At 40.0% G+C, this 16,272-nt stretch overlaps 1 protein-coding gene across 1 annotated transcript; it reads right to left on the reverse strand.

The window, feature by feature from the left end:
• Positions 1–5,588: 5,588 nt before the first annotated feature.
• ankrd49 (ankyrin repeat domain 49) lies at positions 5,589–11,197 on the reverse strand. The gene is made up of 3 exons (XM_062388731.1): positions 11,068–11,197; positions 9,133–9,365; positions 5,589–6,679 (listed from the first exon to the last, which is right to left on the reverse strand). The coding sequence occupies exons 2-3, from the start codon at positions 9,361–9,363 to the stop codon at positions 6,203–6,205; spliced, it is 708 nt and encodes a 235-aa protein (XP_062244715.1). The 5' UTR covers positions 9,364–9,365; positions 11,068–11,197; the 3' UTR covers positions 5,589–6,202.
• Positions 11,198–16,272: the final 5,075 nt, after the last annotated feature.

Here is a 16,272-nt window from a genome sequence, read left to right on the forward strand (position 1 = left end):
TGTTGTCAGTGGTGAATGAGCCACTGTACAAACCTTTGAACCCAGGTGGGCGGCAAACGTGTCGGAGGGCAGGGACACGTGTCCAAGCATGTAGCAATTTATGTGGATGTCCTCTGTTCTTATCTTTCTAAGTGATTCTCTCTGAGTGCACCAGAGATGTAACGTTCCTCGCATGTTATGTGCAGACCTCCTCAAGAACCATGAGAGAATACCATACAGACAAACTGGAACCTATGATACCCCCATGGCACACAGATTTTACAGCAAATTAAAAATAATGTACATGTGTCTCAGTTACACATTTGAGACAGATTAGTAGAAAGATGTATCTCATCGGTTGGCATGATATCAAGCTCATTATGACCATAACTTTAGCAAGCAGTTTGCAGTTTGGAGAGGCGGTGGTCTAGTGGCAGAAACTTGGACTATGGGCAGAGAAGGTCTCTGCTTCGTCTCCGGTTCGACTCCACGGAGAGACAACAAAAGACGAGCCTGGATTGATCTGTCCAAAAATCCAAGAGTCTCCCTACCCTGTCTAGTGCCCCTGAGCAAGGCACATTACTCCCCCAACATCTGCTCATGGTCGCTCTGTATGTCCTGCACCAGATGGGTAAAAAGCAGAGATTAAATTTCCCTACCTGCATGAATGTGTCTGTGCATGTGTTTGGGATGAATAAATGGATCTTAATCTTAAATCGTAATCTTTGTTCAGCGTATTCATTCAGCTTGGTAAGGTGCTACCATCTCTAATTCTCAAGCGATAAGTTGTGAGCCCATTTCAAATTTCAACTGTTGGTCGCACTTAAGGACAAGTCCGGAGATCAAAGGGGATACGATCAATCCTCATGAATGTATGTTTGTTCCAAATTTCATAGTAATCCAGTCAAAAGTTATTAGGATCACCAAAGTTATTATGATTCATTCTCTGGTGACCATGACTCCAAATACATGTGGCGATATCTCACAACTGAATAACGAGAAGTCTCTTCATGTTGATGTTTGTTGAAAAGTCAGGACATCAACACAATCAGCAGGATCAATCCTCAGAGGACCATGACTGTGTGTACCAAATGTAATAAGATACTGAGCCCCTGACGACTGCTGACAGTGGAGAGCAGCGCTGTGCGGATGTGGATGTGAGTGGGGGAATGTGACTCGTCCTCTGTGGTCAATAAGACCCAAACAAAGAGCTGTATAAATACTTTCCAAGACCTGAAGGAAATACTGTTACTCACCAACAGAGTAATATTTGTAGTTGCTTCGATTAGAAATACATTTCATCTTCTCTAAACTATCCCAAGTAATAAGAGAATATCTCTGTTATGAAAAACCTGCAGCTGTCATTCAAATAGCTGAAAACTAATATGACCTTGTTTCACCCCCTCCTCTCATGTGAAAAGGACAAATCCAGGAGAACATTGAGCAGCCGCTCGCGACTTTGTGTGTTGTGATGTGTGAATATGAAGATCACAAGTATCTTGGTGTCGAGCAAAGTGGGCAGACTGTCGACGGTAAGAGGCAACTCATTACCATGTGTCCATGGGATTCAGGCTGTCAGTCAGCACAACAAACAGGGAGAATGTGATTCCTCTACTGAGGACGTTTGGTCCGCAGTGTGTCAGACACTTCTCCATTGTGGTGATAAGATTTTTCATTATTTACAGCTGACCTCTCAAAAAACTAATTTCCTTGATTTGAAAAGCCCGACAGGAAGGCGACTTGGAGTCTAATGTTTGAAAACATTGCAAGTTCTATCCCTTGTTCATATCAGTAAATCCAAACACAAAGACTGAAACCTCCTAAAGGTTTCATCCGTTTGTGTTGTATAGATTCAGTGATGGACTTGTCAGGGGCATCTCTCCACTTAGATATATGCAGGGGCTTCGTCCTTATCTGTGATCTTAAGTAAATTGGACAGAACATGGATCACTTAAATCTGCTAATTTCAGTGTTCATGCTAAGCTAGGCTAAGCTAATCGGCCACTTGCCCCAGCTTCAAATGTTCAGACATTTCCATCATAGCCTTCGAGCAGGAGTTTGCAGTATTCACTTACTCCCTCGACCATTTCAGATCGACAGAGACAAAAGATCTTTATTATATATGACTTGACTATCATCATGTGGACCGTAGGTTGCTTTTAATAGTATGTGTTCAGTGGAATATGTCCACAATGTGAGGAAGAAAGGATGACTGATCTGGATGATGAGGAAATACAAACCTGAAACACAAGTACCCTCTCTATGGTTTTGATCAAATGATCTTTGGTTACTTTGATTTTTTTTCTCACCTGCACAGAACCATGACGCTTTCTACATGAGTGATGATCATCATTAGGGCTAAAGATGGACGACATGTCTGTTTCCCAAAAGTTCCCAGGTGTTTGTTCAGATGAACATTTTCTCTCTGGAATTTGGTTTAAATTAGTTATTTGATGCTATAAAAACCGGGTGATCCTGATTGACCAGTGTATCAGCGCGTATCAACAGGAACCTTGATAACGTTGCGCCACACCATGATCGGTACAACGCCGACTCTGGCACCAAGAGATGTCAGAAGCACAAGACCCTGGAGGTCGTATCATTTTTGCAGAAAGAGCGGAAATGGAGACCCATCATCCGTCTTCATTCAGCGTCCGTGGTCACTGCTGATGACCATATCTCCCTTCCCTTTATCCTTCAGAGATCTGGATTTTAAAATAACTGCACTTGAACCAGGAGTCATACTGGGATGGTGTGTGGGTAATTTGAGGTATTTTAAAGCTCTTTGTACTGCTCTTGAAAAGTATTCTATAGAAATGTATGCCATTCAAATGTGCACGTGCCTCAGTCACACATTTGATTTGTGACTACAAGAGTGGCTTGTAGAAAGATGTATCTCATCGGTTTGCATGATATCAAGCTCATAATGACGTTCATGTTGATGTTGGTTGAAAAGTCAGGACATCAACAAAACCAGAGGGATTAATCCTAATGCAGCATACCCCTGTATTTCCCTTCAGGGGTGGTAGAGAACAAAAACAGAGCAAATAAACAATATTGGTTTCCTTAAGTTTAAAGTGTGTAGCCTGTTAAACACCGAGAATAAACTCAGTCAGTTATTAACTTGAACTCAAATTCTACTTTTGTTGAACAACTCACAGTCCTTATCAACATATATCAAACGATCAGTTGACACATTGCGAATAAACACTGTGCGATGCCGTTGTGTTGGATTTGTCGAAACTAAGACACCTCAGAATAGGAAGGAACCTTGAGCAGAGCCTCTTCTCGCTGTGACAGTGAGGCTAATTAACACTCACAATGGACTTCAGTCTCCATCTTGCTTCACTAAATTATGAAGTATCCCAAACAGTGATGTTATGAAAAACCTCCAGAGCTATTTCTTGTAAAAATGATTGGTGCAGATGTGCCACATCCTTGTTTGTGTTACTGAATATTTCACTACAGTGGAAAACTGCTCTGCTTGAAAGTCAGATCACCTGTTGGTTTGACCTTGAATCTTTTCCCTATTCATATATGTTAATCACAATTAATGCCTTGAGGTTTCAAATGAAATCATCATTATTAACAAACGCCCTTTAGTTCATAAATCTATAAAAACTGCTGAAGTAATTGGCTGCTCTCTCATTTTTAAAGACTAAAGCAAGTATGTTATGCTTGTTGTTTATTCTGAATCTATTACACAACTTCTAACATATTCAGTGATGCTACTTATGGGACAAAAAATAATCAAGCTGCCTATAAATTTTATGGATAAAGGAGGATATTCAACATGCTGGTTTGTTTCGAGTCTTTGACACCTAGAAGATAGACAGTGTGTGATGTAGGGAATTGTTTCTAAGACGGGAATCTTCAAAATTTGAATAGCACCTGAAGTGCGTCATTTACTAACAATCCTCTCATTAAATATGACAATTTGTTAAGAACTTTGTATTTTCTGAGTATTTTTTGAAAAACACTATGTGCTTGAACAAGAAACAAGTTTCAAAATATGTTGAAAGCTGCAGAGCTAACAGTAAAAAAGGAATGGTTTACTGAATCAGGACCTGTGCATGGATGTTGGTCATTTGCTCGTCTGTGTCAAGGTATAGAAAAATCCGTGATCCACAACTGAACTCAATGAACAAATGAAGCCACATTGAGAAGCTGGTCGGATGGTCAGAAGGAACATACTTTAGTCAAAGCTAATGGCCGATCTCTCGATGTTAAGGAGTCGTACACACAGGTCCTGGATGCGCCTGTTTATCAGAACCTAATGGGTACTGTTCTGGATCAGGCCCCATATTTCAGTCGTTTTAAAACAGCCATAACTGTTTTAAATTAGTTTCTTCTTTAATTAGCTGAATAACGACACCAATTACTTGACAGGCTGACAAGCCGCCACTTTCCTGCAGTTACTGACCCGTAGGCAAAATTACAGGTTTGGAAGAAAGATTTGTTGAAAAAATGAAGATGAAATCACTGTGTGATTTGAATGATGTTCCTCCAGTGAGTCTGTGCTGTGGTGTGTCCTCAGAGCCGGGATGCTGCAGGTGACAAACCACTTGGTACTGATCAACTTTAAACCACAGTGACTAGGATTTGTTTGAGGGGGCTGGGGCACAGAATAACCAGCCCCCTTACTGATTAAATGTTAAACCAATCATGGACCATTTTTACCCGCACTTAATAACTGCTTAAATACTGAGAACCTCATCACCGCCTCATCCCAACTCTGCAGCTGAGTCAGAACGTCGACGTGATGGAGTCTCTGCAGTTACATACCTGAGGCCTTGAAATTGTTTCTCTGAGGATGCAGGTTTAGCGGGTTTGTCGATGAGTTTGTCTGAAAGTATATTGAACACTGCCCAATTGCCTTGAAAGTAGCTGCAAGTTATCTGTGGATTTACAAACCCTCCTTGAGAATTACTAACTCTCTAGGAGATGGCAAATGATAGTAAAGTATGGGATTTGGAGAAAAACTCATTTTTTCACCTTACGCGTCTCAAAAAACACGTCCTACCTTATTTACTACCTCAAACTCTTGTTGTTGGAAATGTGTTCTCTATAATCTGCTGCCTGAAACCTTACAATCAAGTGTCATTTCAGCTTGTAGCTTGACAGCACGTGTAAATGTATGTTAAGCATCATTTTCCCTGCAGGAGGGGATGATTGTCTCTATTCCACTTTACTCTCAGCTAAGGTTTCATATTTGAACCTGAATTTTGAGACTCTGAAGTTTTCACTACAACATGGCACTTTAAGCTGTTACAGGCCTGGGGTTTACTGGAGGATACTGTCAATTCTGATGATACATGAGTCACAATCATCAGCTCAGTGACCATGGCTATGGGAAAGAGAAAAAAATCACGTAGATTATCTCTGCCCTTGATGTAAATCTTCAGGATATAGCTGCAGGGCCTCGTGACTATGTATTTGTTATCTGTGGCAGAAGGGACAAAACAGTGTTTGTTGTTGACTGTGCATTCTGTAGTCGAGTGGAAATCATGAAGAGCCAGTACTCATCTATCAGACCTAGCTGTCCTTGGAACATGCTTTGCGTTAAGATGTGCATTTCCAGCTTCATGAAAAGATGCGATGACAAGAGATTGTATTCATTGACATTTTAATGTTGCCACAATGCTTTTGAGGCAGAGTGCAAGAATACAAGTCAGAGGTCTCCTTAATCTGTTTCCGACAATAGAAACTACTTTAAATAGACAGTTTGAGTCGATTGTGAGATACAGATGCAAATAGTGATTTCTGTCGAAGCTTATAAAACAAACTCACACAGTGACCATGAACTCAGGCGGAGAGGTTGACAACAATAATAACTTAGTTCACTGACAGAACATTAGACAACAGATTTTGGATAATTACTCCGTTATCAAGGTGTTCTTCAAGCATTAAATGGCAAAATTTGAGACAGACAGGGGAAAGAATAAAACAAAGAGATCGCCTTATTATATTATGATAACCATGAAAATCAGCAAAGATGTATTGAGTTAAGTCCAAGGTAAGGTCGTTCGCCGGTTTCAGCTTCTTAGATGAACTTACTTTGTGCCTTTCTATCCTAAAATACAATAAGCTGAACATCCGGACTGTTGGTCTGAAGTAACAATATTTGTATTAGATGAAACGATTCAACAGCTAATAATTGTGCAGATTGGTCGGTAACATAGCTGCTGTCCAGATGAGAACATAGGGGATGTGAGACACTTGTTCATGCGTCTGGTACCACATTGACACAGTCCTCTACAATCTCAAACAGGAAGTGATGCGGGCCACTGCGGCGGGCCACCTCACTGGCCGTCTCCCCGGTGCTGCTGAGAAGCCCCGGCTTTAGGTGTCTGTGGGACAGCAGCAGCTCCAGCGTCTGGGCGGAGTCTGTCTTTGAGGAGCTGGCGTGCGAAGCGGCCAGGTGTAGTGGCGTGAGCCCGCCATTGGTCTGAGCGTTCAGCTCGGCCCCTCGCTGCAGGAGGAGACTCCCCACGGTGACGCGGCTCCACCGGCAGGCGCTGTGAAGGGGCGTCCAGCCATCGACAGTGCGGGGGTCAACCCTGGAGCCGGCGGCGAGTAGAGCAGAAACAACCTCCACATGGCCGCTGTAGGCTGCACGGTGCAGGGGAGTGTACCCGTCGGCATCACAGCAGTGCACCAGCAGTGGATCAGCCGTTAATAATCTGTGGATGGGTGAAAGCTGGGAGGAAAGAAATAAATAAAACATAGAGCAGGAAATTACAAACCAAGAGTTTGTAGATCCCTATCATGAGGGTAGTTTTGGTCTCTTTGTAAATTATACAGTCTTTGTATAATCTTGCTAACTAACAGACTAAGAACCATATGAACCAAACAACAAACAAATAGGGGTGGTAACCATATCTGCATTAGAGGCTTTAGACTAGAGGAATGTTTGGCAACTGTCTCACTATTGTTTGTACCTTGTGCTTCGCTCCTATGGCCTGAAGGACACACACACACACACACATACCAGCGCACGACAGATGTGACGTCTGCTGAATGGAGAGTCAGTGTCATACTTCATGTGAAAGCTGTAAAGTCTTAGGTCAGATGTGATCATTAAAGAGGCGATGACTACCTTTGTGTTCAGGATAAAGAAAAAACATGCGGGGGCTTTAACACTTTCAAGAAATAACAAGTGTGTTTTGGTGAGAGCTGTTGAATACAAGATTGTAAAAACACTCAAAGATGAAACACTTAGACTAATGAAGCAGAGAGATTAATGGGTAACTTTAAATAATTTAGAGATTATCAACATCAAAACTATATATTGTTTTGCACGTTGGAGAAAATAATTACATAGAAATAGGTTGCATACGTAGGGAACTGCGATTTAATTAAATTGAGGTTGACCTTTTCCCCACAAGGACAGTGTTCAATTCCACACAGGGTGCTTTATTGTTCATTATGTTAGAGGACAGTTGGTCAGAAAATGAGCGCTGCACCGTTTATTCTTATGATTAAACTGTTTTCATTGTAGCCTTTTTTTTTTACTCACAATACACTTTGTCTATCTGATACCAAATGCTCAGCTCTCACTACGGCTTTAAGCACATTTGAAGAGGCCACATTATTTTTACTGAGTCCTAGTATAGAGGAGCATATGTTCCAATACAAAGCTAAATTATTATACAAAATTGGCATTTTTAGCCAGATTTTATGAGGAAACTTTATTGTATAAATGTGTGATATCCCAATGCTGTATATATACGGCAGACAACATACATTTGTCTACCATCGGAGGTTTTTGTGATAGTCAACTTCTTCTATTTTCCTGAAAATGTGATTTAATTGTGATACACATACATTATAAAATCCACAGACTCACACTTTGAATCGTTTGCGTTCCCTGTAGACGTCCATTGTGTGAACGATGTAGAGGGAAAAGTGATTCTACAAGAAAATCCTTGAGCAGAACAAACCGCTTCCCTGAACGAGCTGTTATGCAACTGTAACTAAGATCGAAATATATTATGAAAGTAATGTTTTAATTAATCATTTGTACTATTCTATTGAAGAAAATAATGAAAACACCTATATTTATAATTGCATAGAGCCGAAGATTGATGTTGTTTTATCCAACAAACAATAACTCAAATAAGACAAGGATGAGCAGCAAACCCTCACATTTGAAAAGCTGAGAATCAAATGTTTGGTACCATCACAAGGATCACTGATTATTTCTATTCACTAATTCAGATTTAAGCCAAAAGATCAAAATTATAAACATGAGCATGACAATGTGGCTTTTTCTTCCTTGTTTTCCACATTTGAATTTTAGAATGACAATGAGGTATTTTCAGGATTAAAACATTATGTACGCTTCAGTTTTGTTTTTTTGATTGCCCATTGGCTTCAGAACGAGTCAATTGTACAAATGAAACACATTCATGTGTGATGCTTCAATTTGTAGTTGATTGCAGGTAACATAAGTATAGTACGGCACTATAAATGTAAATGGCTAATTACTGAAATTATCTGACGAGCTGAAATAATGACTACAAGCATTCCTGTGCTCTCGACCTACTGAAATGCCAGATAAAAACTCTCTCTCTAATGAGATGAGCTTTCTCCATTGGTGAATTTAACCCTGTTGATTGGAAATTCTGAATTGCCCGGAGATGTGAATGTGACTCTCAGTCACTGTATATCGGCGCTGTGACTCACCACCTCTGCTCGTCACTGTCTGTGCGTTTCAATGTTAACTCTTTCCTTATTCCCACTTCCTGTTTGACTAAATGACAAATCAAATGGTTTTGATCACTTACACCAGTGGTTCCCAAACTTTTTACAGTCTCGTACCCCTTCAGACATTCAATCTCCAGCTACGTACCCCCCCCCCCCCGACGCACGTATACAGCATATAACACTTGAAACTTTGAAATTGTCAGGGATTTCAGGACTCGGATGGAAGTTTAGATCAAACAGAGTTTATCTATCAATTGCCAGTTATCAATCAGTTGTTAACCATGATTGTCAGTTCCTAATCGCTGGCGGGAGAATATTCATATTGCATGATTATTTATAACTCAGTTTGAAAATGTAAAAGGGCTTTTTTTCGCAAATACATTTTTCTCCCCATGTACCCCCTGAACCACTTCGCGTACCCCAGTTTGGGAACCGAGGACTTACACGATTGTTTTCTGCAGCCCACAGAATGAGCTCAACAGGTTTGTCTTTGAGGGCTTCCTCCTTTCCTAGATACCACTCCTCGCTACGTTCCCCTTCCTCCTCCTCCTCCTCCTCCTCGTCCTCTTCCTCCACATCATTGCTGCCTGTCCACAAGCTGCTGGTTCCACGGGGAATCAAGTGTCCATGTGTGTTCAGAAGCTCGAGTTGATTGAAATCTTCAGGAAACTCCATCACTGAAACAGTCACACAAGAAGTAATGAATATTAGAGATTTACAAACTAATGTTGAAAACTAAGTTAACAATCTAAATCTAATTACTTTACTCGACTGAATAGCCTCCGGGTGTTACTCAGCTCGTCAGCTTTGTTGCTTTGAGTCGGATCTATCACGTTTATATGGGAGAGGCGGTGGTCTAGTGGCAGAAACTTGGACTATGGGCAGAGAAGGTCTCTGGTTCGTCTCTGGTTCGACTCCACGGAGAGACAACAAAAGACGAACCTGGATTGATCTGTCCAAAAATCCAAGAGTCTCCCTACCCTGTCTAGTGCCCCTGAGCAAGGCACCTTACTAGCCCAACATCTGCTCCCAGAGCGCAGTACATGGTCGCTCACTGCTCTGTGTGTCCTGCACCAGATGGGTCAAAAGCAGAGATTAAATTTCCCTACCTGCATTAGTGTGCCTTTGCATGTCTGGGTTTGTCCCAAACCCATGCACAGATCTAATCTTAATCTTAATCTAATCTTAATCTTATAAGTGGCAGCATCCGCAGTGTACCCCGACAGTCCATTATGATCACAACTGCATCACGTCCAACAAGTACACAAAATCTACATTTAAGCTAGGACTTTCAAAATAAAAAAATAATTTGAACAAGCTTTCCCACAAATAACACTAAGAATCATACATTCTTGCTACACAAGGTTATCAAAATACAATAAGCCTCTTCAGTATTTTGGCTTGGCCTGCACATCCACTGCTACTGTATAAGCACTTTTTTATATTGTAATAAGGTAAAAATCTTTAAGATATGAAATAGTTAAAGCCCAACTGAACCTTTAACATACATATAAGTATTGATGTTTATACAAAATTTACAAAAAATAAAGCAGAAAATATGTAAAAGCTATAGAATTTTGCTCAGACTCTTTACATTTAATTGCTGATGTTGTATGCTGGCATCTAATGTGAGGAAGAAGAATTACAAACACTCAATGAAATACAGTTAAACAGATGAACTTTCTGAATCCTCAGGACTGACCATTAAGTTGAATCAGCATCTTTTAGCTTTGTGCTCTTAAACTTCCTCCTTGTTTGCAACATATAACGTCAGCAGAATTGCGACTACTTTTCTCCTTCGTGTCGTTTAGAGGGAACAAATGTTATTTTATTTGATTATTTATGGTAATATGATCAAAACTCCAACGACTGTTTATCCAGACAAACCTCATGATCAGATAGTTTAACTCTGTTAATCATAGGTTCTACGGTCGGTCTATAAATCGGTCAATGGTTTATTTTAATAAAAAGGACAACAGAAGAACAGGTGCCTGTTGAGCTAACTCTCATTGTGCTGTTGATAAATCGATATCTGTCCCTGTCAAGTAAAAAACAAACAAATGCAATGAAATAAATAAATGATGTAAAGTCTTTGCTCACGAAGCAAAAACCAGAGTCAACCACATGATAACCAGCTAATCCACCAGTGACAGTTCCAGTGGTGGAAGAGGCTCACTGTTAACAACATTAAACCAGTGAACCTTACGTTAATGTAAAGATAACTTTACGTTAACGTCACAGCTGTCTAAACGTACGAAGACGTATCATGTAGCTACTGGAGCTAATGTTATTAGCATAATTTCTCGCGTCAGAATCCCTTGCCACTCAAACAGGAGATTTATCTGACTCACCAGAATAAAACCATTAACTCAACCTCACCTTTCAATGGTTCCAAACAAACTGAGGTTCACCGGCTGCTGCCGAGAAACATGGGATATGTAGTTGTTCTCCGGTGTTGGCGTCAGTGCACTTCACCGTAAAGAGGACACTACCCATAAGTACCCGCGGTGTGTCCGGTCTTCTTCGTTGCTGGAATTAAGAGTTGTCCAGAGACGGTGTCTGCCTGTTTCTGCCCCCTGTCACCTGTCAGGTGTCATTGCACCATCCTCGTGTTTTGTACATTTTTACATTACATTACATTACATGTCATTTGGCAGACGCTTTAGTCCAAAGCGACTTACAATTAGTACACTCAACATCTATGAGGGGCCATTTTAGGGGTTCAGTATCTTGCCAAGGACACTGCAGATGGGGAAGAGTGAGATTTAACCGGCAACCTCTTGTTGGAGAACACCTGCTCTACCCCTTAGGCCACACCGCCCTTTTAAAGTCTTTTAATGTCCATACATTAAAAGATGGATTTAAACATATTTATTTAATCAAGAGGATACATATTATATTTAATTCAGACAGATGGAGACGCACTATTAAAGAGATGCTCATCACTTATATGATTTGAGCCTTGAAATAAATAATATTACATTACATGTCCTTTAGCTGACGCTTCTGTCCAAAGCGACTTACATTACAAACACTCAGCATTTTTTTATGAGGGGCCATTTTAGGGGTTCAGTATCTTGCCAAAGACACTTAGGCATGCAGATGGGAAAGAGTGGGATCAAACAAGCAACCTTCTTGTTGCAGAACACCCGCTCTATCCCCTAGGCCACGCTCTCCCCAATATGACACTGGTGTGATAAAACAGTAATTGGGTTTTTTATTCATTGAAACCAAATTTAGACAGCATGTCCTGTTTTGAAAGCCCTTTAATAAAATGTAGGCAGGTTCGAAATTGTGTCAAACTGGTCAAATCTTATACCAGTAGCATATTGTTAGCTTTGGCTCCTCCCCCCTTCGTCACAAGTTCTCTAAGAGAGACAGGAGACTGCACACAAACCTGGGTAAGGGACATCACTGGTAGGGAAGGCAGTGTGTCTCTCTTGATTTATTGGACATTTTGTGTAACTAATACCTCTAAACTTATTTGAACGTTCACTCACATTGGTTTTCAAACTAAAGTTGTGTTACCCTTCTCCCCCCACCCTAAACTTACATCATCTTGGCTCTGCGAGCTCCGGCTAACAGGGGTTAGAGCCAATGTCTCGACGTGATGTTGCTCGAGAACAACTCGAGAACCACCTCAAAAAAAGTCTGCCAGCCATCTGTGACATATGTGCCTGGTGAGTCTATGTCATTGTGGCCGTGTACGATTTTCTTGTGGCTTGAGTTCATCACTGACAGTCACTCTGACATGCAGCCCTACTTCCCTCGTCCCCCTCAGTCACTTTTACCCCTTATTTAAGAGTATTTTTCCAAATCACGCATGGATGGAGTGAGGACCAAGGGCTGAAGTTACACTTTCACATGGAGACTAAATCCATGAGATGGATCCTCAGTAAGACAATATGGGAAAAATAATCAGAAAATATAGATAATGACTCAGGGCTGTAAATGGGCAACATTATGCTGCATTGACAGCAGGTGTACTCAGACAGAGACTTCATAACAACAGTAAAAAACATTTCATTTAAAACAGAGTAATCTGCAGATGTTTTTTTTTGCATCAAAAAGCCCCCGTGTTTTAATTTCGGTAAGTGCATCCACAGAAGAGACTCCAAGCTGTGACATGTTTTGTTTTCTTGTCAGTTCCAAGGGAATCTACAGGATTATGGTGTAATTAATATAACTAACACATTCAAATAAAGGGAGAAAACATCATTCAGTAATGACTATAATCACCACAGTTTGTTGGTTGGTTAGTTTGTTTGTTAGTCAAAAGGAAAAAATAACCAAAGACTAATGGCGGAATCATTGAATGCAAATTGCAGAAATAACGTGGTATTGGTTATGAAAGAGCTCAGAAATCGGTTGGTGCAGATCTAGATGATGGGACTGATCAAGGATTTTTCCAGATGTTTTAAACATTGTACTTTTGAGATCTTCACTGATTTCTAAGGGAATAATTAATGGATTGAAGGAGACTGTTGGGACATGGGACAGGTATGCTCTCTACTCTGTGCCATTCTTTTTTTGAAATCTTGACAATGACTCAGAGAAAGACGTCTTCAGGCATTGATCATAAATAATTGGAGGCTGTGTCTCAGGAGGTCCTCGAACCTTTCCATGAGAAAAAATGTGTCGTTGGGCAAGATAATCAATCCCAACTTGTCTCTGCTAACAGTGTGTTAGCGCTGCACATAGATGTTCGGTACGTTTAAAAACTAAATTGGTTAATTTTAGCAGGAGCAACTATAGTTGTTGACAGGCACTATTGTCCGTTCACGATTAGTGGTATTGTGGGTCTTTAAGCACTGAGCACCCTTGACCCTGATTAGACTAAGAAGTTCAACAGAAACTCAGAGAGAATCGTCGACAGGAACTAATGAAACTCTTTGCAGAATGCATAAAGGGTCTTTTGAAAGGTTGCACAGGGAAAAGAGCGATGGTTTGAGTTTTTGAAAAGTGAGTCACATCTCAATCCACAAAGGACCTCACATATTAGCCACCGCATGAGCCATGTGTTCTGTCCCTCTTGGAAGGAGCATTATAATAAGGAGAGCACAAAGTCTGAGTGTCTCCCTATTTTTGTCCTGAGTTATACACAGCACCTGCGCTGCTCGATAATTTTTCGTTTGAAGGTAAGAGCACAATGCCAACATTAACGTACATTGTAACAACATGTTCATAGAGACTCAGACACACTTTAGGAATAAGGTAACTGATGCCATTAAAACCAGTCTGTACGGTATGTCTCTCTCTGCTCTGGTTTTAAATCAGAATAAGATCAGAAATAGGAACAGGACTGAGGCCACAAGCAACCTCGAAAGGCACCAGCATGATCTTCTATCAAACCTCAATGTCATCAAGTGTCATGACTCATTTTATGAATCAAGTTTTAATCAAATCTAATCATTGATGTGTGACACACTGACTGTGATGGATAAACCTACTAACTGTTTCTGATCCCAGGGTGCTCACTTTATATATTGTGTTTATGACCATCAACAATCATTAATAGATAGATTAATACTTTATTGATCCTGTGGGGAATTGAGGAATTGGTCAGAATATACACAGACTCAAAGCAGAAAGTAAGTTTCGAACTATTAAAAATAAAGATACCAATACTTAATTATGATTTGTAAACAGTTAGTCCCAGTGTCCTTACACCGCCAACACGTTCTTTCTTTTTCATGACAATGGATTAAGATGACACATATGTCTGTGACTAAATGAGTGACTGTGCTTATGAATCTATCATTATTATATTCATTGCTTTTGTATGAATATTTTGATCCAACCATTGCTCTTTCAACTGGAACCGTTTATAGTTGTGACTCAGATGGTGATAAGGAATGAAACCAGGGCTCCTAAGAAATTTGAAATAGTAACATTTGTTGGCGATTGTGTCTTACATTGCTTAATCCCTGCTTGATTATTATAAGAATTTCTATTTTAGAAATTTGTTTTTAAATATTCCTCTGTTTTAGTCATTCCATCTGTTGATGGATACTCACCCGCAAATAGAGTTGCTGCTTTTTATCAAAACACGATCAAGGTCTAATTTCAAATCACTGGACTATTCTACTCTAATACTTTATATTGCACTTAAGTGATGCATAGAAACACATCCTCAGCAAATTAAAACAAAATCTAATCACTGCACAGTATTGAACGGAACCTTAAAGGGATAGTTCACTGAAACAGGAAAATTAACTCAATATCCACTCCCAACTGTGCGGATGGAAGTGGTGGTTGAAGTGTTTGAGTCCACAAAACTGTTTTACATTAAACATATTGGGCCTATGGGTGAATGGATTAAATGCTGTGTTTGCCTCAGGCGAATGAATCACTTTAGTACAGAGAAATCACACTCTCTGCAAACACACACACACACACACACACTTTCATACTACTTAATTATATTTCTTACATGTAGGCATTGGCCACAACACTAATAGGTTTTGGATTTAAACTCTGTGCAGATGAGTGTTTGGGAATGCGAATCATAAATAATATTGCATTTCATACCATGTGACCACTCATATGTATGTTGGTCATGTACATGTGGGTGTAGACAGGAGGCAGATTGTCTCTTGCAGTGGTTTGCGTAGGTGCAGAAAACTCTACAAACAACCAACAGCAACAGTGGAATTTAGCAGCTGGCATTTCTTCTCCTGGACAGACAAAGAGGTGGATCTGTCTCTGAAACTAACACATCTGAGCTATTCATTGTTTATGTTGCCATAATCAAGTTATGAGTGATGACACAACCAGGAACATTCAATCAGTTTCCTGTTTCAGTCAGTCTCTGCTCATCCAGACAAAGCCCCAGAGCTTTCAGACTCAAATTGGGCCAGCAGCGTCTCCAAGAGACTGCTACTTGAAAAACGAACATAGCTGATTTGATGCATTTCAGAACTAAAACCTATTGGCGTAGAGACCACTTGCTGGCTAATGGGGTATTGGATCCCTACTCAATCACAGAGGGTGTTATGTCCCTTTTTCAATTTGAATTGAATTTAAAAAAAAATCCAGCACAAGGCAAAAAGGAAAATGAAATTACTCCGCAGGTAGGAAAATAAAAAGATGCAGGAAATAAGAAATGAGATGAGTGTCCTTTTAAATACCAGATTACATTTTTTATTTCCAATCAAATTATTTATTCATCTTTTTAAACTTCATATTCAAATAGTTAAATTCAATGATGTGTATACATGTATAAATTTGTACTTTTAAATAACACACTTTGACACACATGTCTGTTTTGTGTTGTTTTTGTGGCTCCCTTTTTAATTAGATCTATTCATCGATGGCCTAATAATATGTCTTTTTGTAAACAATATTTTTATTTCTCATTAAACTATCAAATTAATTGGCACACCATTCATTTCAAATGCAATTTATAAATCGCTATCTTAATTATAGAAAATGATGCTCCACATGGAGGTACACTACTGCAGGAGCATTTATTGTGCTCACAATCACAGCTTAAAATCTGAACATGAGGTAAATGAGCTGAGTCTGGTCTAAATACACAAGGTCTGCATAACAAACTAGAGTTTAATTTGTGGATTCGCAGGA

This window comes from Platichthys flesus, chromosome 5, assembly GCF_949316205.1.
Source record: "Platichthys flesus chromosome 5, fPlaFle2.1, whole genome shotgun sequence".
NCBI classification, from domain to species: Eukaryota; Metazoa; Chordata; class Actinopteri; order Pleuronectiformes; family Pleuronectidae; genus Platichthys; species Platichthys flesus.

Excerpts from the sequence above, each read along its gene's own strand:
- ankrd49 (XM_062388731.1), bottom strand. The coding sequence starts at position 9,363 with ATGGAGTTTCCTGAAGATTTCAATCAACTCGAGCTTCTGAACACACAT. Across the intron at positions 6,680-9,132 it reads GGGCTGCAGAAAACAATCGT|CTTTCACCCATCCACAGATT; the intron begins GTAAGTCCTCGG and ends CTTTCCTCCCAG.